The 26,019-nt window shown below is 43.8% G+C and overlaps 1 protein-coding gene across 12 annotated transcripts in view; it reads left to right on the top strand.

Moving 5' to 3' along the window:
• Map7 (microtubule associated protein 7) overlaps positions 1–26,019 on the top strand; it is a 137,865-nt gene that overhangs the window by 77,899 nt on the left and 33,947 nt on the right. For all 12 annotated transcript variants that reach the window (XM_075948104.1, XM_075948074.1, XM_075948046.1 and 9 more), the window contains 2 exons: positions 8,410–8,508; positions 13,729–13,806. In XM_075948104.1, coding sequence (XP_075804219.1) covers positions 8,410–8,508; positions 13,729–13,806 — 177 coding nt within the window. The remainder of the gene's footprint in view (positions 1–8,409; positions 8,509–13,728; positions 13,807–26,019) is intronic.

Raw genomic sequence — 26,019 nt, 5'->3', positions numbered from 1 at the left:
TTAATTGACTTAATCTAATTTTATAACTGTAGCCAGCTGTTGACTTTTTGCTGGGTGATAATGACAGTCTCTGATTTACTGTCTCTCATGATAACTGAAGCCTCTCCCATGGTTAGACTCTCCTCCCTTTGTGTACTCTGCCCTGGATTTTGCATAGTCATGCACATAATTCCCAAGGGACAGGGATAATGTGCAGCAGCTAAGTCACCAGCGAACACCAGCTAACCTGGCGCCTGCCGCGATAGGTAGAAACGATGAGGCTTTCCATTTAGAGGCTCGTCCTAGGTCTGCAGGGAAGTTTTCCATCTGCTTGCTTGTTTGTTTGAAGGTAAAAGCACTTTTCCTGGCTCTGAGAAGACAGCTGAGTGATCACTCCAAGTGCAGCCCCTGGCACCCACATCAGGAGGCTCACAGTTGCCAGCCGATGCCTCTCCAGGGATCCGGCACTTTCTTCTAGACCCTCGGGCACCTGCACTCACATGTTCACCCGCACAAACATATCTCTACAATTTTTTTTAATAATCTTTTTATAAAGCCTTTTCCTACCTGATGTACGCCTGTAATCCCAGCACTTGGGAGAAGAAGGCAGGAAGATGAGAAGTTTAAGGTCATCCTTGTCTGCTGGTAAACTCAAGGCTAGCCTGGGCTACACGAGACCCTGGCTCAAGCAAACACACCTTCCCGCACTAAAAAAGTTTTCTAATTGAACTTAAATTGTGTAAAGTTTAGTTCTATTGGTTCAGTGTCTGGGGAGCTATAAGATGAACTAAGGGATTGTCTTCAGTAGTAAACAAAGCAGCTTGGTAGGCGATGCCTCATTCCCAGAAAACATGTTGAACATACGTGTTCTAAAACATGTTTTCCCTCACTCCCAGAAAACATGTTGAACATACGTGTTCTAAAACATGTTTTCCCTCACTCCCAGAAAACATGTTGAACATACGTGTTCTAAAACGTGTTTTCCCTCATGTTCTGCTAGGTGGCTGTTTTAGAACCAATTATCAAAACAAATTTCGTAAATTACTTTAAGAGACAATGGGATTTGCCCACCTCTGAGGCTGAAAGACTTGTCTCTGTCCTTACCCATGCTGTCAGCTGGAGCTGTAATAGCCTTGTGATTTCCTACACAGCACCAGCAATATTCTCTTTGTGTTTGGGTAGTAGCATTGAAAATTCCTCACATTCTTGCTTGTTCAGTTGATTTTAAATCTTGTCTGATAAAACACTGAACTTTTTTTTAAACATTGACTAATGCCAGAAGCTGAAAATTCTTCATCTGGCTTCATGTGATGGGTTTCAGCCAAAATGCATGTACAAAAAGTATATTAAATTACTTTCAGGGCCGGAGAGTGGTGGCGCACGCCTTTAATCCCAGCACCTGGGAGGCAGAGGCAGGCGGATCTCTGCGAGTTCGAGACCAGCCTGGTCTACAAGAGCTAGTTCCAGGTCAGGCTCCAAAAACTACAGAGAAACCCTGTCTCAAAAATTCAAAAAATAAATAAATAAATACTTTTTAAAAATTACTTTCAGGTTAGATGTACATGAAGTGTAATTAATTTCATATTGAGACCTAGATCTTATCTCCAAAATGCGTGATTTTGTATATACAAATGTTCTGAAATTCAAAACAAAACAAAATCAGGAACATTTTGATCCTGAGTATCATGTCTGTTGCTTTCTCCTGAGGAACGCTGTCACCAAGTTGGCCTAGGTTTCTTCCCCTCAGAACCCCAGGGGCTACTCAACCTCTGGTACTATTTCTGAGCCCCAGCCTCATGTGTTTTAGTGGGGTGCTATCGGAAAAATGTAAAGGAGGAAGAACGCTGAGGCCAGGTGGGACAATGAGTGTGTATTTGTCTCGTGCTCACTCCTGTGAGCTGCGATTGTTGCTACACAATGTCATAGTGATTATGACTCAGAATTTAAGTGGAAGAAAATCTCTCTGTTGTGTGAAATACCCAAGCTAGCATGTGTTATGAAATTGCTTTATTCCTTCTTAGAATGCAAATTTTACAATTAAAGTTGGATAGTTAATATCTATGATTGAAATGTTATAATAATCCTGGCAGGTATAGTTGAATGGATAAGTATGAGGAATTATTATATATAAATATGTAAAGTGTATATCTGTGAGGATAGCAGCGTCTGATCAATAGCAGTGTCTGGATTGAAACTATTAGATTAAAACTGGAACGGCTAATATCCAACTATGATAAAATGTGATGTCGTGTGTTCTCAGTTACCATCCCCAACCTGAATGTGATGTCGTGTACACAAAGCTGAATGTGATGTCGTGTGTTCTCCGTTACCTACCATCCCCAACCTGAATGTGATGTCGTGTGTTCTCCGTTACCATCCCCAACCTGAATGTGATGTCATGTGTTCTCCGTTACCTACCATCCCCAACCTGAATGTGATGTCGTGTGTTCTCAGTTACCATCCCCAACCTGAATGTGATGTCGTGTGTTCTCCGTTACCTGCCATCCCCAACCTGAATGTGATGTCGTGTGTTCTCCGTTACCTGCCATCCCCAACCTGAATGTCCACAAAGGCCAATTAAATGACAGACAGAGAGAGGAACTGAGTTCTAAACTTTGGCTGCATCCCAGCCCGAATTCTCTATTTTATTAAAACTCATAACTAAATCCATGCATGATTTTGTATGCCTATAATCCCAGGACTAGGGAGGTTAAAGGATCATGAGTTCAAAGCTAGCCTGAGACTCTGTTTCAACCAAGGGTTTAGGTTTTTCCCAGGGGAGAGCTCTTGGCTAACAAGCACAAGACCCAAGGTCTATTCTCCAGATCCATTTTTTGAATGTGCTGTACAATCTAAATTCTGACCAAATGAGCAGTTCTTTCATTATATAAAGCTGTTTAAAGAAGGCACTCCATCATGTCATAGGTTCAAAGATCAAAAGGAAGCAGTGGAAACCCCCTGGACCTCCAAAGGCAGGTCATCACAGGGAACATAGGAAGTCCCAGTGCTGTGGACCATAAAAGCTCAGTCACAGCCTGCCTGAAAGCTCTTAGGAGAAACAGTCTCCAGTGCCTGCTGCCTCTGTATTTTGGCCTTGAGTGCATCAGGGAGAGTGTCCCAAGGCTGTCCACAAGGCATCTTGTCTGTATGCTTCCTCTTGGCCTTGTTCCAGCATGCTCATTTAGACCTAATGGAGTAAAGCTTTCAACGGTGCAGGAAGATCACCTGCAGTTTCCTAAGGCTGGCAAAAGCCTACTGAGCATCATGGTATATGGCTCAACTTTCCCATTTGAACTTGAGGAAAAAATTCAAGTAAACAATATTGGAAAATCACCTGAGTCATTTAAAATGTTTTCTTTTCCTACCGATAAATTTAAAGGTGATATGTGTAGCTCTATCTAATAGTTTCCTAAGAGTTTTGATTTTTTTTCTTTATTTTGAAAAGCCGAAGATAAATTTCTCTTTTCATTGTTTGGTGAGTTTTTTGCTTTTCTTTCTTTTTTTTTTTTTTTTTGGCTGTTGCGGGGGATGGGTACTGAACCAAACCCAGAGATTCACACATGGCAGGCAAGGCACCATACTCCAGATTAACTCTCCAACCCCATGTTGTTCTTATACAGTGAAATTCCCTACACTATTAAAATTAATATGAATAATTTATTTTTAATATTATGATGATTGAGGGTTTTAAGGCATATTTTCCACTTGGTGTTATAAAGATCTTTAAGTTCCTCTCCCAAAACCCCAGAAACACTGATTATTAGCTTTTCCCAGGACCGGATCATACCCTGAAAACCACGCCAACATGTTCCGTCTCTGCAGGGACCCCAGGAAGGTGGTTGTAACTGAGCTGAAAGCCTTTGAAACCAGCGCTGCACCAGCTTTCTCTGCCCCATCTGTTGTTTGCTCCCCAGGAACACTGTAACCAAGTTAGTCTTAAGTTTTCTTTCTCTAAAGCTTGGAGGAGAGAGAAAGCCAGTTTGCTAAGTGTGTAGAGAATAGGGGAAGACCCAAATGATTTTGTGTGATTTCCTACCAGCAAGGCATTGGGTTGCCTTCCTAGACATTATTTTCCCAGCGCTTAGGTCTCTTTGCTTTCTTTACCAAAGGGAAATTGAGCCTTAGCTTAAGTGGTCCACAGAGGACTCACACAACAGAGGCGGGTTTGCTGGCTCCAAGACACACTGCCGACATGGAAGTCCCCAGAGCCTGGGAGGGTGTAAAAGTTGGGAGAAAGGGCCCGAGTGAACTCTCTGTGTGGCATGTCTGTGTGCATTGTTAGCACACATCTTCCTGATTCATCTGTGATGTAGGCATCATCTCCCCATTACCTACTTGTCACTTAGCCAATGAGAACCAGGTTTCAAATCAAATTCAGGTCTTGTCCTTACTATAATCACCAAAGAAATAGTGGGCGAAGCATGGACTCATGTGGCAGTGGGCACAGAGCCTGACAGTTCAAGCCTGGTGCGCACCTGTAGTCCCAGCACACACTGTAATCGCGGTGTACACAGGCAGATGTAGCTGAGAGTTCTACATCTGCATCTCAAGCAGCAGGAACAGCCAAGACATCACAACTGGCTTGGGGGGGGGAACCCCAAAGCCCGCCCCCAGTGACACACTTCCTCCTAATCCACTCCCTAATGACCAAGCATTCAGACATATGAGCTCTTGGGCCACCCTCATTCAAACCACCACCCTTTCGTGCTCACGCTTGCACAATGGGCTCTTTACTGAGTCTTCTCTTTCATAACCTTTTAAAAGATTTTTAAAATGTATTTATGTCTGTATTATGGATGTGGCATGGAGGCAGGGGAAGTGTGCATACGTGTATGCTTCTTCCTGCAGAGACCAAAACAAAGTCTTACATTCCCTTGAGCTGGAGTTAGAGGTGGTTAAGAGACATTAAACCTGGGCTTGGGAAACCAAACTCAGGTCCTCTACAAGAGCAACAGATGCTTTCAACCACAGAGCCCTGGTTGTGTTCTCAGGAATAGCTATGTTAGCTGGATGAGATGCAGTCCCAATGTAGTTGTTTTTTATTCCTGAGTTTTGTTGTTATCAATTGCTGTTTCAGTATTGGGAACTTAGGGTCTTATGTATGCTGAGTGCTCTAACCACTGAGCAACACCCCAGCCTCCATGCAGTGTTCACTTCATTTCCCTGATGCCTACGGGAATTGTGGAACATAAAATTTATCTTTGACATTTGGCTTTTTGTACAACATAGCAAATTAGAACCAAACGGAAGAGATGAGCTTTTCTTGGGGCAGATTCAGATGCACGACTCACACTGAACACAGCTATGCGTCTTGTTGGAATACTCAGCTGGGGTTGGTGTTTGTCATAAGGAAGAAAGGCGATCAGCATTGGAAAATTAAATGATGTTGGTTAGGCACGCCAAGCAAGAAAGAGATGAAAATGTATGGGATATATTTTAAGCCAGTGGTGCATTTATAGTCTGGTTATTTAAAAAATAAAATGACCATTTTTTTTGAAAATTTGTGGTCATTCTTTCTCTCCCTCAGTCTCCAAAGGGCTGGGACTGCAGCCATGCTCTACCAAGCCGGCCGGCTCAGTGGAACACTCTCTTTAGTACATTTTATTTGTGTGTGTGTGTGTGTGTGTGTGTGTGTGTGTGCCAACAGTTGGATTTTTGCCTAGAAATCTGCCCATTTCCTCTAATAATAAAACTTCTAGAAGGTAACACAAATGTAAAGGGTTAGAGGGATGTTTTTAAACAGTTTTTTTATACATTGGCAATGATAGTAGACAGATAGATAGATAGATAGATAGATAGATAGATAGATAGATAGATAGATAGATAGATAGGATCATCTGCCGCTCACTCCCAGTCCCTGTGGCACGTCTACTTATTACTTATGAGTCATTTTTGAGAGATTAGCTTGCATCATGATGGAAAAGCTTACTCTGTCATAGTGAACAACAGAAGTTCCAATGACACCCCAGTGTGGGTGTTTCAGGGGCTGCCTCTCTAATTATGAGACTGTAGGCCAAACCTAGTCTTCTGGGCTTCACTCGCTCCATGGTGACCACACGGAACAGTGTTATGGAGCATCCTGGCATCTGCTGCTTTTTTGGGGCAGTGTCAGGGGCTGTCCCGGTCCACTACACCTATCCTGGTTTAGCCACCACCACCACTGCATTCCCTGTGGTGTGCACCACACAACACGACCCTTTCCAACTGGAAAATGGAAGCTTAAGTAAAGTTCCCTTAAGTAGCAAGTACTGTCAGAAGCTTATGGTCTAGGCCATCTGCTATTTAGCTGTTCATTTATTCTCTGCCCGTTCCACTGAATCCTCCTCGGCACCAGTGCTGAAGATGGATGCGAAGCCTTTACCACACTCAAGGCCAGTGCTCTACCCCTGAGCCACATCATCAGCCCTTTCTGCTGAATCATTTTCCTCTCCTAAGGGGCGTTTGTTTTGGCTCATGGTTCAGAGGATACAGTCTTCCTAAATCTTTACAAAACTTTCCTGAAAACAAGAGCCCAGTGTATAAATCACACGCCACTCCTCAGTATTTATCTTTGAAACTGTCACTGAAGGCAAAGAGGTTGTTTGAACCTAGCTAGCAAATTCCTTATGTAGTTGAAATATAGCCACAAAAAGTTAGTGTTTGCCTCACTTAGAAGGCAAAGTTTGGGTCTCTACAATCCACTTGTAAATTCAGTAATTTTTTCCCCCAGGTGTAAGTTATATATGCCTATAATTCCAGCACTTGAGAGATCAAGTCAGGGACAGTGCCATGAATTACAATTCAACCTGGCTTATATTGTGAGCACAGGGCAGCCAAAGCTGGATGCCAAGACCTTGTCTCAGAGAACTAGAGAGAGGAGGGCAGGGAGGAAACACATCTTGGAAAGCTCCTTTAAACTCAGTCTTCATGAGGTGTAATCGTCACCCCACTGTTTAGGTTCCAACCCCTTGACCAAATGGAACCCTGTTTTCTAGATAACATCCTGTTCTGCCGTCTTCAAACAGGAAGTCATAGAGGCCCATGGGTAAGGACTAATGAGTCAGGCTAGGGAGGAGAGGCGAGTGCCTCTCTTAAACAGGTCAGAGGACTCTGATGTCACAATTGAGCAGAGATGCAAAGACAGTGAACCAGCTGCTGACCCCATGCTCAGAGTCTGAGATGGACTGTGGAGGCAGCTGGTTCCCCTGGAGCCAAGAAGAATGGGAGGTGTTGCCTTATCAAGACCAAAGCACACCAAGTCTTCCAGGCCATGGTAGAGACCTCGGATTTCCCTCCGGGTGGCATGGACTGGAGAGTTTTGAGCAGAGGGAGGGTATGAAGCAGTCTCATGTGATGGTTGATGTGAGGACAGACTGAAGGGGCCACGACGAGGTCAGGTAGACAGTGACGTGGTTAAAGACACTTGCAGGAGAGGGGATCACAGTGGTCAGATGCTTTCCAAGGAAAAAAGAAAGCACTAATGAATTAAACGTGAGGAATAAAAAGAGATCAACGATGACTCCACAGGACCTGTTTAGCTGAAAGAAGTAGCTGAACTGGGATGGGGGGTGTTGAAGGCGGAGCAGCTGTAGAGGCAGGAGAAGGGAAGAACTGGTGTTTTTGACATGATTTCTGAAATTGGAGCAAACATCCTTTAAAAATGGGTTCAGTCAAGTAATTTATGTCAAACAGCTGTCCTGGACATGGAGAATCCTATATTTCTAAGAACCAGAGAAATACCTGTTATTTGTGCCCCTTGTTCCTGTCCCAGGATACAGTTCCCTGCGTCTAAGAATCTTTGCTGTACCGAGGATGCAGCCAACTAAAGCACTTGCCTGGCAGCTGTGAGCCAGTGAGGGCTCTGGTACCCAGCACTGAAAACTGAAATAATACTAATTTATCTTTGAGTTGAACTTGGGACAGAGCCTTTCTCAAAATCCTAGTGTATATTATCTCCTGGTTCCCTTTCGGTGATTTCTGTGGTTCCGTTTGTGGAGTTTTTAAAATTCCTTGTTCGAACTTTCTAAGAACAGAGCTCAAAGACTTATTTCCTGCAGAGGCTGGAGCTCAGGCAGGAGGATTTTCCATGCGTTTGAGGCCAGTCTGAGCTACATAGTAAGCACCAGGGTAACCCAATGCCTCCTATCCAAGGCTGTCTGAAAACAACAGCGAAAAGACTGTTTCCAGGCAGAATTCCCCAGGGCTGCCTTCTGTGTGAACTGTGACAGCAAGGGTGCGTGCTCTTCTGAGCTTTGGGCCATGCCACTGATGCAGGATTGGTCCCTTCCACTGCTGTGCCCTGCTCGTGGGTGGGGGAAGTAAGCACTGCCTTGTATTTTTGACTTGAGCCTCCTACCTGATACAGAAGTTAACAGTAAATCCTTGATGACCGGATGCTTGTAAATCAATTTAAGGAACTAATGAAGTGTCTCCTCTTGTCTCGCTCTGCAGCGCCTGATGGCTGTAAAGTACAAGAAAAGAAAACAGCCGCCAGCCGTCCCACGTCTACAGTTTCAGGACAAAATAGCAGCCACTCAGGAAATAAAGCAGGTAAGACGTTCTGTGGAGAAGGGGAAGGCTACTTCAGGAGCCTCCGTCACATGGTGAGTAGAAACTGAACGTAGAATCTAGGAGTGCTTGGTCCTGTCCTCGCCACCAAAAGCCTCTCACACAGATTTGTGGTACAAAAGTCAAATCTCTCGGTCACCTTAGAGTTGTCTCTTGCAAATGGAAATGAAAACTCAAGACTTTTAAAAATCGTTTGACAACCACTGAGATGCCGTGCGTGGACACATTTCCTGTCAAGCAGCGTCTAAAACAGTGCTTCTTAACCTTCCGAATGCCGAGACCCCTTAATACAGGTCCTCGTGCTGTGGTGGCCCCCAACCATGAAAGTGTTTTTCGTTGCTACTTCGTAACTAGCTTTGCTACTGTTATGAACCTTAATGTAAATACTTGTGTTTTCTCATGGTCTTAGGCAACACCCGTGAAAGAGTCATTCGAACCCTGAAGGGTTACTACCCACAGGTTGAGAACCACTTATCTAAGAGGGGCTGTGTTTGAAGCTAAGTTACAACACAGTTTTTGAGCCCGTATGGCCAGCATTATTGTGTATCTCTTTTGTGACTTTCTGAAAACCCACTCAGATCTTTACAGGTCTAGACACCCACACAGTAGTAGTAAGCCTTCATCTGATTCCCTGCCATGATCGTAACCTACCTACAGAGTAATTTTCTATAATTGCTTATGAGTCATGATCCGTTCCATTTGGTGACACAAAGAAATAAACTGTCTGTAAACATAATACAAACCTCTGAACAGGCAGCGCCCTTCTTCCCAGCATCCCACAACCACCATGCGTTTCCTGGGCAAGGTGAGCATGCCACACACGATGACGAGAGTCCACACGGTTCTTAGAAACCCGCTTCATGCGTTATTCAAGCCGGACCACTCCACTTCCTTCCGTGCATCAGTGAGAATGCAGACAGACAAAACATTCTCCTTTCTACTTCGTTTCGTCTTTTTGACATGTGGAAAGCATCTTCATCAAAGTAGATAATGACTTGTCATTTAGGAGGAGGACAGCAGTGGGTATTGTTGCTTGAGCAGGGTCAGCCACATTTTAATGAGCAAGCTGAGCTCCCCCCTTTACCCAGCCACCTCTGCCCGCCCATGTTCCCACCAATAACTAGTACTTATTGGAGGCTTTTCTGCCACGGACCGGCTCAGGGGAGCCACTCAGACCGTGGGAGAAGCAGGGTCTTGGTAACAGGAAGGCACAAGTTCGGCGAATGACAGACAGACACAACACACAAGAGAGTGGTTGGAATCTGCTGCGATTTTACTGAATTCATGTTTTCATTATATAGTAAACAAAGAACAAATCAGAAGGTCATGTATCATTAGCTGGCACAGTATGAAAGCTTCTTTTAGTCACATCAGCAATATTTAAGAAAAGTATATTATCAGGAACAGGTGTTAGACATAAAGCATCCTTAGAAGAGGAAACCTTGTCCTTGAGAACGTAAACCTTTCTATCTTATGAATAGAAAGTTTCTGTCTCATTATCGCTATCATGGCCCTTCCTCTTCCTAACCCTTTATTTCATCTAGTGACCAAATATACCTAATCAGTTCTCTGCACCTGTTGAACTATACTGTTTAGTACCTTCTTATGCAGCAGACATCATGGGGGTTGGGATCTAGCAAGCCTATCCATAAAGTTCAAAGTATGATATAACAGTTTTGTCCATCAACATTAACCCATCTATTCCCTTGCTCGTTCTGCTGTAGTCTTATACATTCCCATACTGTGCTTTCCTATCCCAGAGCTGTTTCTGAAGAGAATGATCCTTGTCTTGTATATATATATAGAATATCATTATTATAAAAGAGATTGTGCAAAGCTCATATCCCGCATAGCCAGCTAATCGAGAAACCCATCTATACCTCAGCGGTGGCTAATACCAGGCTGTCTGCCATTGACCTCCAGGAAGCCTAGTCTCATGGGACACGTAGCTCCCGTCCGGCATAATGACATATGTCATGTCACACAGACGACACTGGAGTTGGTGTGGCACTTTTCTGTGCATGGGACTGGAGAGGGTAATGAATCCCCATGGGACTTCTCTAGGAGGCCTTCACTCCTTAGATTCATGTGAGCACCCTATGGCAGGAGAAGTCCCTTTGGGTTTTGTTTGTTTTTACTTTGCTGGAGATCAAATCCAAGGCCTTTCTTTATGCTAGGTGAGCATTGTGCCACTAACTATATCCCAACCTAAAGAGGAAATTCTCTTTTCAAATGTTGTTTAGATTTCATTTATTTTACGCGGTGGGGAGCAGAGTGTTAAGTGAGAGACTCTATCAAGAGAATAAGGTAGGGCATAATAGATCCAGATACCTGGCTTCCCTCTCTGGCCTCATGTGCATACACAGGCACGTGCACAAACACACACACACACACACAAGCACACATGCACACATCTGAAGGGGAAGCACTGTATTGTATGTTCAGGAATTGCTTCTTCACCTTCGGAGCCCCAGATCTCATATGACCCAGATCTCTCAGGGTTACTTTGCATAGGAGGGCCATACCATATATTTGTATTATTAAAATCATCTTTTAAATTTTTGGGTGAAATTCAGGATGAGCCTGAAAGCAAGATAGAAGCATTGCGTCTTTTAGACTGAAACTATCTATTAACAGAACTTGTCTGTGTGATTTGAAAAGTAACTTCTCTAAAACACTTTTCACAGTGTCCTTTTGTGGTGACCTTCAGACCTTCATGTTGCTAATTTTTAGGAGTGAATCAACCTCGAGCTTTAAGGAGCACTAAGTGACAAAGAAAACATTTTCCTTTTAATTTCGCCTTGATTAATTCTGTTTCTTTTCTTCAAAATAGTGTTTGCTTTCATCAAAAATGCATGGTAGCATACCCCATCCATGGATGACCCTTGACACACTGCCTGGGCGAGGCCACCTACCCCTTTTTGAGTTCACAATTGTGTCTTTCGGAGGTGGGGATGAGTCATCCTACAGGAATGTTTGAAGGTTCATAATTAAGAATCTGAAGACTGAGAAGATGGCTCAGTCAGTAAAGTATTTGCCTTGCAAAGACCTGACTTTGATTCCCCAGAACCCACTACATCTCATTGGCCCACAGTTGTAATTCCAGCACGGAGAAGGCAGACATAGGTGGGTCCTGGGGCTCCTGGTGAACTAGCCTAGCCTGGTCTGTGAGTCCTAGATCTCTGAGACCCCTGTCCCAAAAGAACGAGTGACAGTGTTTGACGAGCAACACCAAGGTTGTCCTCTGGCCTCCACACATGTGCGTGGCAATCACATGCCTGCATTCACACACATGAATGAAGGCGCACACATGCACATGCGTGCACACACAATCTTCTAACAAAAATCCAGTCCAAAGATATATCAGCTTGTTGCTTCCATGCTGATGAATGACTGTAGGAAAGTATTAAGTCTATTTTCTGTAATTAAACCATTTTACTTTGGCTCAAGCAAAAACTTTCTGTGTACAATAAAGACAGGCAATTCCTAACATACGGAAATCCCAGTCTGAGCTGAGTCACTGCAGGCAGCGTTCCTTAATGTTGGGTGGCATGGCACGATGACATGCGCAGTGCAGTCCATGCAGTGTGTTCCAAGCCAAGGCCACAGTGAAAGCGCGGGCACAACACGGGCATGCGGTACCAAGAACACCATGGTTCATTACATATTTGATTTTGAATTTTTGGTTGTTGTGAGTCCAGAAGCCTTGCCCTGTTGCCCAAGTTTTCATGACTCCCACCTTCCATTACATGACCCCATAATAGGGATCACAACCACGGGGTAAGGAGCTCAGCTCTGATAAATAAGAATAATAGAAATCAGACAGCTTAGTGACACAATTTTATATTATCTGATGAAACTATCAAAAGGCTTCAGAAAAAAATATTTTACTTGGTCTCTTGGTTTTTTGAGGGGTGTTTTGTTTTTGTGTTTAATTTTCTGGTGATGTGGGGAATTGAAACCAAGGACTTAAGACAGATTGGCCAAGCACCACCCTGAACTCCACTCCCAGCTCCCTAATGCCTTAAAATAGAGGGAAATACTTGGGAGTTCCCAGGAAAGAAATGATAACAAAGCCTATCGCTGAGTGTAGACACATATTAATATTCATAAGAATATTACTATCTCAAAAACATTTTTAAAATTTTTAATTAAGTAGGCTGGGCATTGCAGTGTGTGGATCTCTGAGTTCTAGGCCAGCCTGGTCTACAGAACAAGTTCCAGGTCAGCTAGGGCTGCACAGAGAAGCCCTACCTCAAAAAACAAAAAACAGAACAAAATAATTAATTATATGTATATGTGTCTGTATGGGGATATGTGTACATGTGAGCAAGTGCCCATGGAAGCCAGAAGAGCTTGTGAGATCCCTGGGGCTGGAGTACAGGCAGTTGTGGAACACACACACACCAGCTGTGATACTGGGAACGAAACTCAGGTCCTCTGCAAGATAAATACTGAGGAGTGGCGTGTGATTTATACGCTGGGCTCTTGTTTTCAGGAAAGTTTTGTAAAGATTTAGGAAGACTGTATCCTCTGAACCATGAGCCAAAACAAACGCCCCTTAGGAGAGGAAAATGATTCCGCAGAAAGGGCTGATGATGTGGCTCAGGGGTAGAGCACTGGCCTTGAGTGTGGTAAAGGCTTCGCATCCATCTTCAGCACTGGTGCCGAGGAGGATTCAGTGGAATGGGCAGAGAATAAATGAACAGCTAAATAGCAGATGGCCTAGACCATAAGCTTCTGACAGTACTTGCTACTTAAGGGAACTTTACTTAAGCTTCCATTTTCCAGTTGGAAAGGGTCGTGTTGTATGGTGCACACCACAGGGTGTGGTGGTGATGGTGGCTAAACCAGGATAGGTGTAGTGGACCGGGACAGCCCCTGACACTGCCCCAAAAAAGCAGCAGATGCCAGGATGCTCCATAACACTGTTCCGTGTGGTCACCATGGAGCGAGTGAAGCCCAGAAGACTAGGTTTGGCCTACAGTCTCATAATTAGAGAGGCAGCCCCTGAAACACCCACACTGGGGTGTCATTGGAACTTCTGTTGTTCACTATGACAGAGTAAGCTATTCCATCATGATGCAAGCTAATCTCTCAAATTTTGTTGAAGCCCCTTGTTCATCAAAGATTTTCAACAAAAGATGTATACCAGTGTATATCTTTTTAAAATTCACTCTTGTGCTTCTGCTCTCATTTCAGACCCTCCGCCCGTGCTGCGGGTTGACGACCGCCAGCGTCTGGCCCGGGAACGCCGTGAAGAACGAGACAAGCAGCTAGGTAGTCCAAGCCCCTGCATCGCGTGTCTGATAACTCAGTGATGACCTTGCTGAAATGCTAATTTTTCTGCCCTAGGACAAGGGACACAACTCTGAGAGAGTATGCATCACGGTAACATCCGTGATGGTCTGTGTGCGTTTGTGTGTCTGGCTGGTGGCTGGTGAAGCCGCCTAGTGTGTGATCCACACTTAGGACTAACACCACACAGCCTACAAAACCAACAAAGGAAAAACAGCACAAGGACAGTAAACACGGTTCCTTTTTTTAGGTACAAAGGTTTGAGACTTGACACTTCCCGGTGTCCACGCTGAAATAGTCCTGCTGTTGACTTTACACACAGGAAAGGCAGACACCTGATGCCAAGGTTCCTGCTTTTCCTCTTGTCACCAGAGGCCCTCGTGAAAGGTCAGCAGCCACCTGGCAAGCTGAGTCACAGGACTGGCTTTACCAGGAAGTGGCAAGCACAGCACTCAGGAGGAACAGTCCCGTGTTCTAGAACATTGGCTGTGGAACCAGTGCCAGCAGCCCTTCCTTTATTTGATATCTTTGTTTGTTTCCCAGAACTGGACTTTTTAAAATTATTTTATTTTTATTTTATGTTCATTGGTGTTTGCCTACCTGTGTGCCTGTGTGAGGGTATCTAATCCCCTTGGAACTGGAGTTATAGACGGTTGTGGACCTTCATGTGGGTACTCAGAATTGAACCCAGTCCTCTGGGAGAGTAGTCGGTGCTCTTAACCACTGAGCCATCTCTCCAGTCCCTAGCACTGAAATTCTTTGTTTGTTTGTTTTTATTTTTTGTAGCTTTGGTGCCTGTCTTAAAACTCGCTTTTAGACCAGCTGGCCTCAAACTCACAGAGATCCACCTGCCTCTACCTCCCGAGTGCTGAGATTAAAGGCAACACCGCCTGGCCAGAACTGAACTTTTATATTGAGTGCTCTTATTGTTTCTATCCAACAACCATTTTTTTAACTTTTATTTTTGACAATTTTATATAGCTAGCATTTGATTACTAACCCCCTCAGCCTCTATTTGACGCTAAGGAAGCTAGGGCCTGAGGTCTTTGCAGAAAATGGCCCCTGCTCTGCTGAAGTCATGTAGTGCAGAAGAGCTAGCTCATCCACAGAAGAACCAGCCTCTCTAACCCATTCCCTTCCTGCTCCTGATGGACAACCTAAGTGTTTGGCACTGGTGTCCTGGTGACACTGGTGACTTTGTTTTAGCAGAGGTCTATTTCCCTTTCTTGGCTGGCAAGAGGATGTCATTTCATCTGTTGCTTTGGTTTTTACTTTTTGTTGACTTGTGCTTGGTGGCAGGGGAGGCAAGGGGGGGAGATCCAGAGAACTTTATGGATTGGTTCGCTGCTTCTACATTTATGTAGGTTTTGGGCATCAAATTCAGGTCTTCGGACCTGTAGAACATCACTTTACCCACTGAGTCATCTCACCAGCCATTTTGGTTGATTTGGATTTTACTAACGTAGGGTCTTATTATATAGCCCAGGCTGGCCTCGAACTTAGGATCGTCTGCCTCCTTAGTGCTGGATTAGGCCCAATGGAACACAACTTCTGCTGCTGAGATGTTTTTAAACACTAACTTACTGAGAAATAATTCAACTCTGCTGTTTTTCTGAGCTTGGCTGTTTCCTCCCAGACCTACTGTCCCCGTTTCCACTATGCTTCCTGCAGACGGGCTGTCCTGGAAAGCAGGCTTGTTGTGACCCTTCGGCCTCCACCTCCTCCTCTGCACACTGCTCCCTGGCAGTAAAGTCAGACAAACTGGCCTGCACAGGAGTATTCAAAACCAAAGACTTTTAATGAAGAGAAACCCTTTGAAATATGCACGATACAAAAACCAAAGGTTGTTTATGTCAGCTGCTACTGTATTTTCAAATTTTTTAGTGCTACATATATGGAAATATTTCAGTTCTTAGATGTAGTGATACATATATGAAAATATTTCAGTTTTTAGAAGGAAACTAAAAAAATTATTGTGATTATTTTCTGTTGGATGTAGGTTGAAATTAATGTTGAAATCATTTTAAAGTTATTTTTTTTCTTTGTTGATTTATTTGCTTTTCAGTCCTGAAAATTGAGGTAAATTCAGGAGTGGGAAAGGAAGAAGTATCTGGCGGTTTCATCAGGAGACATGGTCTATTTGTACTAGTGAGCAAATGGACAGGATCTATTAATGTTTTCTATGTTAAGTCTGAGTCATGCTTTAATGCTTCTATGGTCAGACTCAGACTGTCACTTGGCCTGTTCTTTCTCTATTATCCTGTTGTTGGTTTTTTATATAAAATCCAGTATAATTCATCCTCAATGAGACTGCTTTGTTGGACATAGGGCACATGTTTTCTGAAAGCTTCCCCCCTCATCTTAAAAGCTTTGTAAGTGGTCTCCTCAATCACTCCACTCATCTAAATCAATTCAGGCCATTTTTAAAGTCCCCTCTAAATTTCCACTTCTCTCTTGCTGTCTCTTCCTAGCTTTAATGTCTTTGTCCTGATGGTTTGTTCTGGTGTGTTCAGTCCTCTCTCGGGTGATGTCAATGGTTCTCACATCTGGAGCTACTCCTAAGGCGGCAGGTGGTCCAGTTGTCTATAGCAGAACTTGTTTTGGTTTAGAGTTTTTGCCTAGGCTGGCCTCAGACTCCCAGCACCCTTCCTGCCTTAACCCCGAGTGCTGCTATTACAGGTGAGAGCCACCACACTCTGCCTTAAACTCAGCTATGTTGTCATCTGTCACGCACACTGCCTTGTCTTGGTAACATCTGTGTCTTAATCAGTTGCGCCAACACATTCCTGACCCCAAGAAATTAGGGTCGTATTTTGTTTTTTGGGTTTTTTTTTTATGGAAGTAGCCATTTTTGGCATCTCTGCTGTTGTTGGGTTGCTGGAATCTTAGTATCGGTCTGAGCTACTAAGTGCTCACTGTGAAGACATAAAGGCCCCAGTTCAGCTGCTCACATAGAACTGGGGCATGGTGCTGCATGTATATAACCCCTTCTCTGAGAGGAAGAGGCAGGCAGGGCCTTGGAACTCGCTAACCAGTCTAACAAACAGTGAGTGCCAGGTTCAGAAAGAGAGCATCTCAAAAGTAAGGTGGAGATGGATAGTGGAAGAAAGCCAGCATCAATCTCTGGCCTCTTCGTGCACACACGAGTCAACACCTGTGAGGATGCATGTTTCCGCAAGCATATACCACACATACAGAGAGAGAGAGAGAGAAAGAGAGAGAGAGAGAGAGAGAGAGAGAGAGAGATCTTCCTTGACTAGCCCAACACTGTTCACTGATGCGTGTCTATCCAGGTTTATTCAAGGCTTATCTGTAGCTACCAGCAGACAATTTAGACTTAGCCTAATCCTTTAGCTGAGGCTTTCCCTGTCCCTAACCCAGTATAAGAGTAGAAGTTGAGGGGGTGTGGATCTAGCTCAGTGGTAGAGCACTTGCCTGGCAAGCACAAGGCCGTGGGTTCTGTCCTCAGCTTTGGGGGTGGGGAAAAAAGAGTAGAAGTTGAAATGGTCTATCCCTGAAGCCATCAAGTATCACTGGCTCTGTCTTCAGAGTAAACCTTAGATCCATGTGGAATATCTTCTGCCCGCTGCCATTTCCCTGCCCCGGCCTGAAGGAAGTGTATCTTTATCACAGAAGCTACCCTAGCATCCTTCCATGGAGACTTGTGTTAGATCCCTGCTGGCCCTCATGAGAGGTCACAGCGCTTCCTCTCATGTTGTATTTTGCGTAGCTGTTGTATCTTGTGTGTACTCTAGTGCTATGTTATACACTGAGGAACTTTTTCTGTTTGGATTTTTATATACCTCCTTGGTTATAAAACTTTAAAGGCTTTTTTACTGTGCTCTCCATTTCTCAATATCCCAATACATGGCACAGTGCTAAATATAAAATGTATGCTAGAAATTTTGCTCATCTTCCTTAAACTATAGTCTTCAGTGAAACAGTAATGATAGTGTTTCTGGAGTACTGACTGTGAACAAGGGAATATCCTACATCCCTCATTGGGTATTGTCACCAAAACTAGCAAATTGCTACCATGGTTACACTTGTTGTGTGAGCTTGTCATAATAATGTAAATGGTTTTGTAGATTGTCAACTTGTTTGAAAGTATATTGTGGTGATTGAAAGTTCAGAGAATCTAAAATGACAGTAATGATTAGTAACCCTTTGTTCTTTCCTCTGTGTTAGCTGTTCGCGCATGTGTTAAGTACACAGTCACCAACACTGGAGTGAAAACTCCCCACGTCGTAAAGTTCTTTGAGTAAATAGCAGTCCTATACTTCAGAAGACTGAAATACGTTTCTCAAAAGGTCAAAAGTGGGGCATAAGTCCCGGGAAGGATACTGAAGAGGGGGGTTGTGTGTCATCGCACAAGTGTAGTGCATAGGCGTTGTGTTGACTCTGATTTGACACAAACCAAGAGGGCAAAATGTAGGATTTTGTAAGTGCTGGAGTGGATTTTAGTAACTTGTGGGGGGGAGGGGATTTGTTCCAATCTATTAGTAGAAATAATAGGTCCGGTAACTTATGTCCAAGACCATTAACAAGGATAGGTGCATTTGCTATTTATTGGACAGTGAACATTTTACTTTAGATAGCTTAAGGCAAAAGTAACCACCACTTCATTTATTGGAGACAGTATTTATTATTATTATTGTGTATTTATTGATATAAAATCTTACTATGTACTGCAGGCTGTCCTTAAACTCTTGCCCCTACCTCCTGAGTACTAAGATTATAGACATGTACCATCGTACCTGACTCCACCTCTGCCTTTTCAAACCTACTTTGTGTTATTTCGGTTCATGTGTTCATTTAATCAATAAATACGTATTTAGTTTTGAGCCAGAGAGTCTAGGATATTGAAGATAAATTTCCCTAACTCCTAGGAATAAAATAATAATAATACATAGTGTTTTAGCCAAAATTTCTTTCTCTCACACCCCTTCGTTTCAATTAGGCTATGAGATTGTCAATAAATGCCCTCCAGTTTCTGAAATGCTACTTCTTCTACCTTCTGCTGCTAGTGTGTCCACATGTACCACCAGGATCTCTTATTTGTTTCCAGGCCCCCACTTCCTCTCATTGCCACATTGGCTCTTCTCACCCATTAGAATATGTCTACTATCATGTCACAGCTCTGTAGTAAAAGGAGCAGCGGTGGGCTGCATTCCCGCCGCCTGGCTCCCAGCCGCCTGGCTAGCTAGCTTATACCCCAAAATAACAACACACAGATTGTATTCATTTAAGCACTGCCTGGCCCGTTATATCTAGCCTCTTCTTGGCTAACTCTCACATCTTGCTTTAACCCATATCTAGTAGTCTGTGTATCACCACAGGGTCGTGGCTTACCAGGAAGATTCTAACCTATGTCCATCTCAGGCCGGAGAATCATGGCATCTTCCTGTCTCTGCTTCTTCCTCCCAGCATTCTGTTCGTCTACTCCACCTATCTAAATCCTGCCCTATCAAAAAGCCAAGGCAGTCTCTTTATTCAACCAATGAAAGCAACACATAGACAGATGACCCTCCTACATCAACAGCTCTGTTTCAGATCTCTTGGTGACTTTCTTTCTCACCCAGTAGAAGCCAGAATTCTGTGGTTGGCCTCCTGTTCCTTAAACCCACCAGGCGTATCCTTGAGTAAGAACCAACTGCTGTCGGCTCCAACAGGAGCACACTGAGAAACCCACATAACTCATTCTCTCCCCCTTTAAATTTTACTGAAATGCTGCCTCCGTGGTGGGATATTTCCTGACCTCTTTACTCAGATTTGCAGATCTCTCAAATTAAAACTCCCTTTTTCTCTCTAGTATTGTCAACGTCTAAATAGATAAAAACTTACTTGCTATTCCATCGGCCTTCACTAGGGTACACACCTTCCATAACAGAAAGGTTTGTACCTTTGCCAATTCTAAAGCCCAGTAGCAGAACCTAGAGTAGCCTTGTGCGTAGTAAATGTCCAACAATTAATTGTTAAATGTTGAATCAAGTAAATCTATGCACTTTAACTGCAGGTGATCTCAGCAGGTGTTCCAAGTTAGTATAGTTGCCTGATTTTCCTGTAGTTGTCTCATAGGAGAGCTAAATTGATACGCTTAACCAGTGTCTCAGAAGAATAAGATTATTATTCAAAGTACAGCTGTACTTTGAATCTTATTGACCTCCATGTGCTATTAAGATTAATACTCGTGCAGTAATTTGACGAAGTTCAAGAGAATACTTAAGGAATTTTTTTTTTTTTTGGATTTTCGAGACAGGGTTTCTCCGTAGCTTTTTTTGGTTCCTGTCCTGGAACTATCTCTTGTAGACCAGGCTGGCCTCGAACTCACAGAGATCCGCCTGCCTCTGCCTCCCGAGTGTTGGGATTAAAGGCGTGCGCCACCACCGCCCGGCTTCTTAAGGAATATTTGGCAAAAAAAAAGTCCTCTACATTTTAAGAGATACAAAGTTTCTCTTTTTGAAAATAATATAGAGTTTGAAGTGTTAGGTTTGATTTTTCAAGTAGTTTGGCATACTTTTGGTAATTTGGTAAATTAGCTGAGACTTTGCCCTTCTAGACATAGTTTTATTATTTTGCCTGTTTTTCTAACTTCAATGTGTTATCAGTTCAGGGACAGCCACATTAGTGAATATAGCAGAGAGAAGTCGTCATTCTCAAGAATACGGTGAAGAAATTAGTATTTGCTAATTTGTGTTTTGCAAATACCAAATTTTGTGTGTGTGTGTTGTTGCTACAGCACTTAGGTTGTTGAACATGGTACAGGTAAGCAGACTAGCACTGAGCTACACCCCGACCCTCTGAGACCAAAAGCTTTACGTGACTGTACTTTCATTCCCACCTGGGGCTGTCTGGGCTTCTCCGGGTTCCATAAAATCATGGAAGAGAGATGGAGATGGCTTAGTGTGTAAAGGCTCCTAACATTGAACCAGATTCCACATGTCTATTACGGCATGAATGTGCCCATGTACACTTACACACATATGCATGCATAAAATAAATAAATGTAATTTAACATTTTTAAATGATCAAAGATTATTATAGAATATATATGTGTATTATTGATAAAGCTCTTGTAGAGCTTATGGTTCTTTAATTAGAGCTTATGTTGGCTTTTACAGCTAAGTTTAAAGCAGTCCAAGAGATCTTTTAGAATGTATTTTCAAACAAGCACAATAATATAAAAATGATTTTAGCCTTGGAACAAATTTCAATTAGATTAGCTGAGATAATTATATTAGACTTTCCAGCCCATAGCTTTTTCACTTTGTCTTTTTTTTTTATGTATTATCAATTCAGGGACTATTAGTGAGTACAATTGAGAGATAAATAAATTATCATTTCAACCTGGTATAAAATGTTCATCTCAAAAACACTGACAAGAAAATTAGTATTTATTAACAAACACTCATGGTATAACCCTGACTAGAGTCGATGTGAAACCTCTTCTGATTCTTAGAGAGGTTTTGTTCCAAGGAAAACTTTGGAGACTTTAAAGACTAGTCTCAAAAGAAGGAGGCGAGGGTGGGGTGGTGAGTACCAACACCAGAGAGGGGTGTGCGTCAGAATTAAGGGAGCAGCCCTTCCAGGCAGCCTCCCACCCAGTTACCAAGTGTGTATCTTAGCTCATCTGTGATCAGTCTCAGCACTGGCCACCTAACGCTGGCGCCTGGTGAACTATCCAGATGTTCCTAGACTAGCAGGTGGGTAAGAGACGGCTCTGAGACCAGACACCTCCTGTGGGGGGAACGTGGACATGAGCCAGGCTCAGGCTGCAAGGCCAAATGCTTCTGTGGACGGGTGAAGTCTGCAGATCAGATGAATAACATGGCTGACCCGTCATCTTTTTATTCCTAAATTTACTTTGCCTTTAAGTGTGAGCATAAAAAGATTTTAAACTCGAGCAGTAGGAATTTTGTGAGCAGATGATAAAGTCTAAGGTGATGTTGCATAATGGGGACCTTGCCTATCTCTCCGGTGTGGAGGAAGAACATTAGTCACCTGGAGAGGCTCCAGTCCAGACATTTTACCAGAAGGCTCATTGTGCTTCTAGAGGGAGACATGTGGGAGTTTGTACTCCAGCTGCGCCACTCGTGAACTGTGGAGCAGGTTACCTCACTTCCATGTGTCTCCCAGCATGCCTGTCTCCGAGCCCAGCTGTGAAGGTAATGGCTGTCCATGACTCGGAGTCAGCATAGAGTATGAGCGGAGCCTCTTTCCAGGTGATAATGGAGGAGCATGGCCAGTCACGTGACTAGGTGCCTGACACTCTAAATTTGGATTCTTTTTAGCTAAGGAATAGCAGATAGAGGGGTGTCTGTGGTTGCTGGGAGGGCTTTGTGAGATAGCCAGAAGAGGACAATGCTACCATTCTGTGAGGTGTGTCTGAGATTAGGGTTGGGATAATAACCAGAAGTTCCAAGGACAGCCATTGGTCAAGCAGAGGCTAAATACAGATTAGAATTTCTGGGAACTTTCTGTCTTTTTTCCTTATCTCAAGTCCTCCTCCCCACACACAAGGGGAATGTTCTAGGGTTTCCACACATGTAAACTGCTGTTCCAGCACCTCAGTTCCATTAGCCTTCAGGCACAGGGAAACAGGCCGAGTGGGGACTCCTCACACAAGTGACAGTGTTGTGGGCTGTTGGTGGGTACAAGGCCACGCCAGACAGCTCTCCACTGTATACTTCAGTTACATGTCAAGGGAAAGACAGTTTTTTCCCAGCACTTGAGATACTGAGGCAGAAGGATTACCCTGAGCTCAAAGCCAGCTTAGGTGACTTTAGTGACTTTCAGGCCAGCTTAAGGTACAGAGAGAAATTCCGTCTCCAATAAATAAATAAATATAAAAATGATAAGTGGGAAAGCCTTGAGTTACATTCATCAAAGTAAGCCACTTTCTTGAGAGTCCTTTAGTTTCCCCTCCCTTCCTCCCTCCTGCTCTTTCACCTCCGTGCTAGGGATGGACCCCAGGGCGTGCTTTAAACCATCCCCTAGACTAGACATTGTGAGTGTAGGCAGGCGTGGGACTGGCACCGTGGGTACAGTGTCTGGAACGGAGCTGGGGAACTCTCCAGACTGCTGCTCAGGAGAGACTTGTGACAGGAAGAGGCTTGAATGTCAGACTGCCATGCGGGAGAGATGGTGGACAGAGGTGGCACCCGTGAGGGTTGGGGAGCTGGTGGGTTCTCTAGATTTGTGTATTGAGAGGAGCAGAAATGAAAGCGGAGACTGCAGTGCAGCAGGGGCAGGAGAGCTTACAATAGCAGCAAGAGGGTCAGGGAAAGCACACTGGAGGTGAGAGCTGTTTCTAAGGTAACGAGTTCCCTGTGTCAAACTTCTGAAGGGGAAGCACGGAGGAGGGGCCTGGGCCTTCACACTTCACACAGCATTCCCAGAGGTTGACAGAGAAGACAAGCCACAGCAGGTTCTGCTTCAGGGTAGGCAAGACTGTGCAGGCAGATTCCAAGCTGTGGAATCAGCTGAATTAAGATCCCAGCTCTAGTTCCGACGCACCGTGATCTTGGGAACATCGTTTAACTTCTTTGGATCTTCTCGTTTCAATTCCAAGCCTTCTTTGTATAGAACATTTTCACCGACTACGTATTTATTTCCAATAGTCTCATGGCTCTTTGTCGCTTACTCCTTTTTCTTGGCAGGCTGGAGATCAACTCCAGGGCCTTGTGTTCTAGGCAGGCAGGCTGCTGGGAAATGAGCTACACACTGAACCTTTTAAACCGCACACCTGGTTATTGGAGGGGTAGCCTATCTTAAAAAAAAGAATCAATCTTAATATAGGATTGATTTTATTCCTTCTACCATTTTGGGGAGAGGGTGAGGAATATGGTGGGACTTGAAACAAGGTCTCAGTGTGTAGCACAGTCTGTCCTTGAACTGGAGATAGGCTTGCTCTGCCTCCAAGGACTGGGATTCCCAGATTCTTGTAGCATTTTTAAAAAAATCCTGGCTCACTGGTTAAGAGCAATGATTACTCTTCCAGAAGCCCTGAGTTCAATTCTCAGTACCCACCTGGTAGCCCACAACTGTCTCTAAATCCAGTTCCAGAGGACCCAACACCCTCACACAGACATACACACAGGCAAAACACCAATGCACATTAAATAAAGGTTTTAAAACAAGCAAACTTCATCTCCTTTGTTTTCCTTGTGCAGGCAGCGGGTACTGAGCAGGGTGGATGTAGGGGTGGCTCTCATGCAGATCAGCACTGTTCATCTCAGTCTGTATAGTTGTTGCCTCAGCCTGTGTGTGTGTGTGTGTGTGTGTGTGTGTGTGTGTGTGTGTGTGTGTGCGCGTGTGTGCGTTAGGGTCTGAATCCAGAGCCTCGCATTCATACCCTACCACTAGGCTAAATCTCCAACTGCGTTAAGTGAAATGAGTGAAATATTTCCTACATGAATGCTCAAAGTCCTGTAAAATAATCTTACTCTCCATCCCTAGATTCCCTTATTTTTCCTTCCCACAGCCCCCTTCTTAGAGCCCATGAGCTGAATTAAGCGACATCTGCTTCAAGGAATTATTTCATGTCTGTTTGCCGTAACCAAAAAGGAAAAGAGAAAAAAGGCATTTATTAGCACTTATACAATTACAACAAGTGTTGAAGTAAACTGTAAAGGTTAAAGACTAAACCTAAGGCCTTGTGTGTGTGTTAGGCAGGAGTTCTAACAATCTATACCCACAGCCCTAAGATTCAAACCTTCACATTTCAAATGAAAACAAAGCAAAGCATGGTGCATGCCTATAAAACTCCAGCACCAGGGAGGCAAAGGACAGCCTGAGTTATAGAGTGAGTTCCAAGCTAGCCTGAAATGCTTAGCAAGATGCTATCTCAAAACAAATAAATAAATTATATATACGCACACACATGCATAATACATATATATTAGAGATGGTTGTAGACGTTTTCTCTAACTTAAAAATCAGATAATTTCCCCAAGATTTCAAAATATTAATATATTATTTTTATATCATATTATATATGCTATGTTCTTATCCCTGTTCATTTTGACTCTTGGTGGTGTTATTGGCTGTCATTATCCAGTGTTACTAGGAATGCTCTGCACCTTACTTGAAATTCACGTTGGGGTTGTGGGCTAAGGCTAATAGTAGAGTATAAGGCCCTGGGTTCAGACCCCAGCACAAAAATAAAGGAAAAGATATGAAACAGAGGCAAAACTGTGCATGTTGCAGAAGTTGACGACATCCATTTGTTCTCCATTCTGTTCCTCATACAGCAGTGAAGTATGTTCCCCACCTGCTCAGAAGGACCAGGACCATGGCAGACTGTGAGGGGTGTAGGTAGGGTGTCCACCTAGCCTGTGAGCACACTCTGACTTCTCTTCCTTACCTGTATCCTATTTGCTGAATGCTGTCTGCGGCACTAGAACAGGAGTTTCCAGGATTAACACCCAGCCTCGTTATTTCCATGTGTTGGACCCATACAAGAGCATGGCACTCCACCAAGTGTTCTGTGTGTCACCATGGGCTCACCAACAGCCCTGTCAGGAAGTCAGTGCTGTCTAGCTTTTACCTAACTAAACTGTGCGCTCCCTGAGTGCCCAAAACGGCCTCTTGCTCTCTCTCCTGGCTTAGCTGATTCACTGCGATGAACCTGCGTGGCACCTAATTCATTGCTTCTCAGCTAATTCTCTCCACATTGCTTTGTACTTCCAGAGAACCAAGGCTATGATGAAAGAAATGTAGTCATAACTGGACATGGTGGCTTCCCCCTCTGATTTCAATGTTTAGGAGCCAAGGCAGAGGATTGTCATGAGTTCAAAACCACCTTGGGCTACATAGTGAGTTCCAAGCCAGCTTGGGCTATAAACTCAAAAAAAAAAAAAAAAAGCAAAAGTAAAAAGGAAGGAATGAAAAAGTAAGGAGAGGTGGGTTGGGGAGGGGGAAGGAACAGAGAGGCTAGAGGATAGACTCTTTCTGAAGCAGTTTTATTATATGCTCTACTTCAACTCTTGGTAATCCTCCTGCCTCAGCCTCCCAGGTGCAGGGTTTGCAGATGTATGCCACTGTGCCTGGCAGGATGTCGCACTTTTTAATTTGCCGTTGTGATGGTGGTATGTGTGCAGTGTGTGTGTGAGGAGCATGCAGGCACACATGTGGACGTCAGGAGACCACGTTAGAGTCCGCTTTCTCCTTTCACTGTTGGCCCCAGGGATGCAA

This window comes from Microtus pennsylvanicus, chromosome 1 (genome assembly GCF_037038515.1).
Source record: "Microtus pennsylvanicus isolate mMicPen1 chromosome 1, mMicPen1.hap1, whole genome shotgun sequence".
In the NCBI taxonomy this organism is placed as follows: domain Eukaryota; kingdom Metazoa; phylum Chordata; class Mammalia; order Rodentia; family Cricetidae; genus Microtus; species Microtus pennsylvanicus.
Note: the sequence above shows the minus strand (reverse complement) of the source record. Positions and strands in the feature narration are given on the sequence as shown.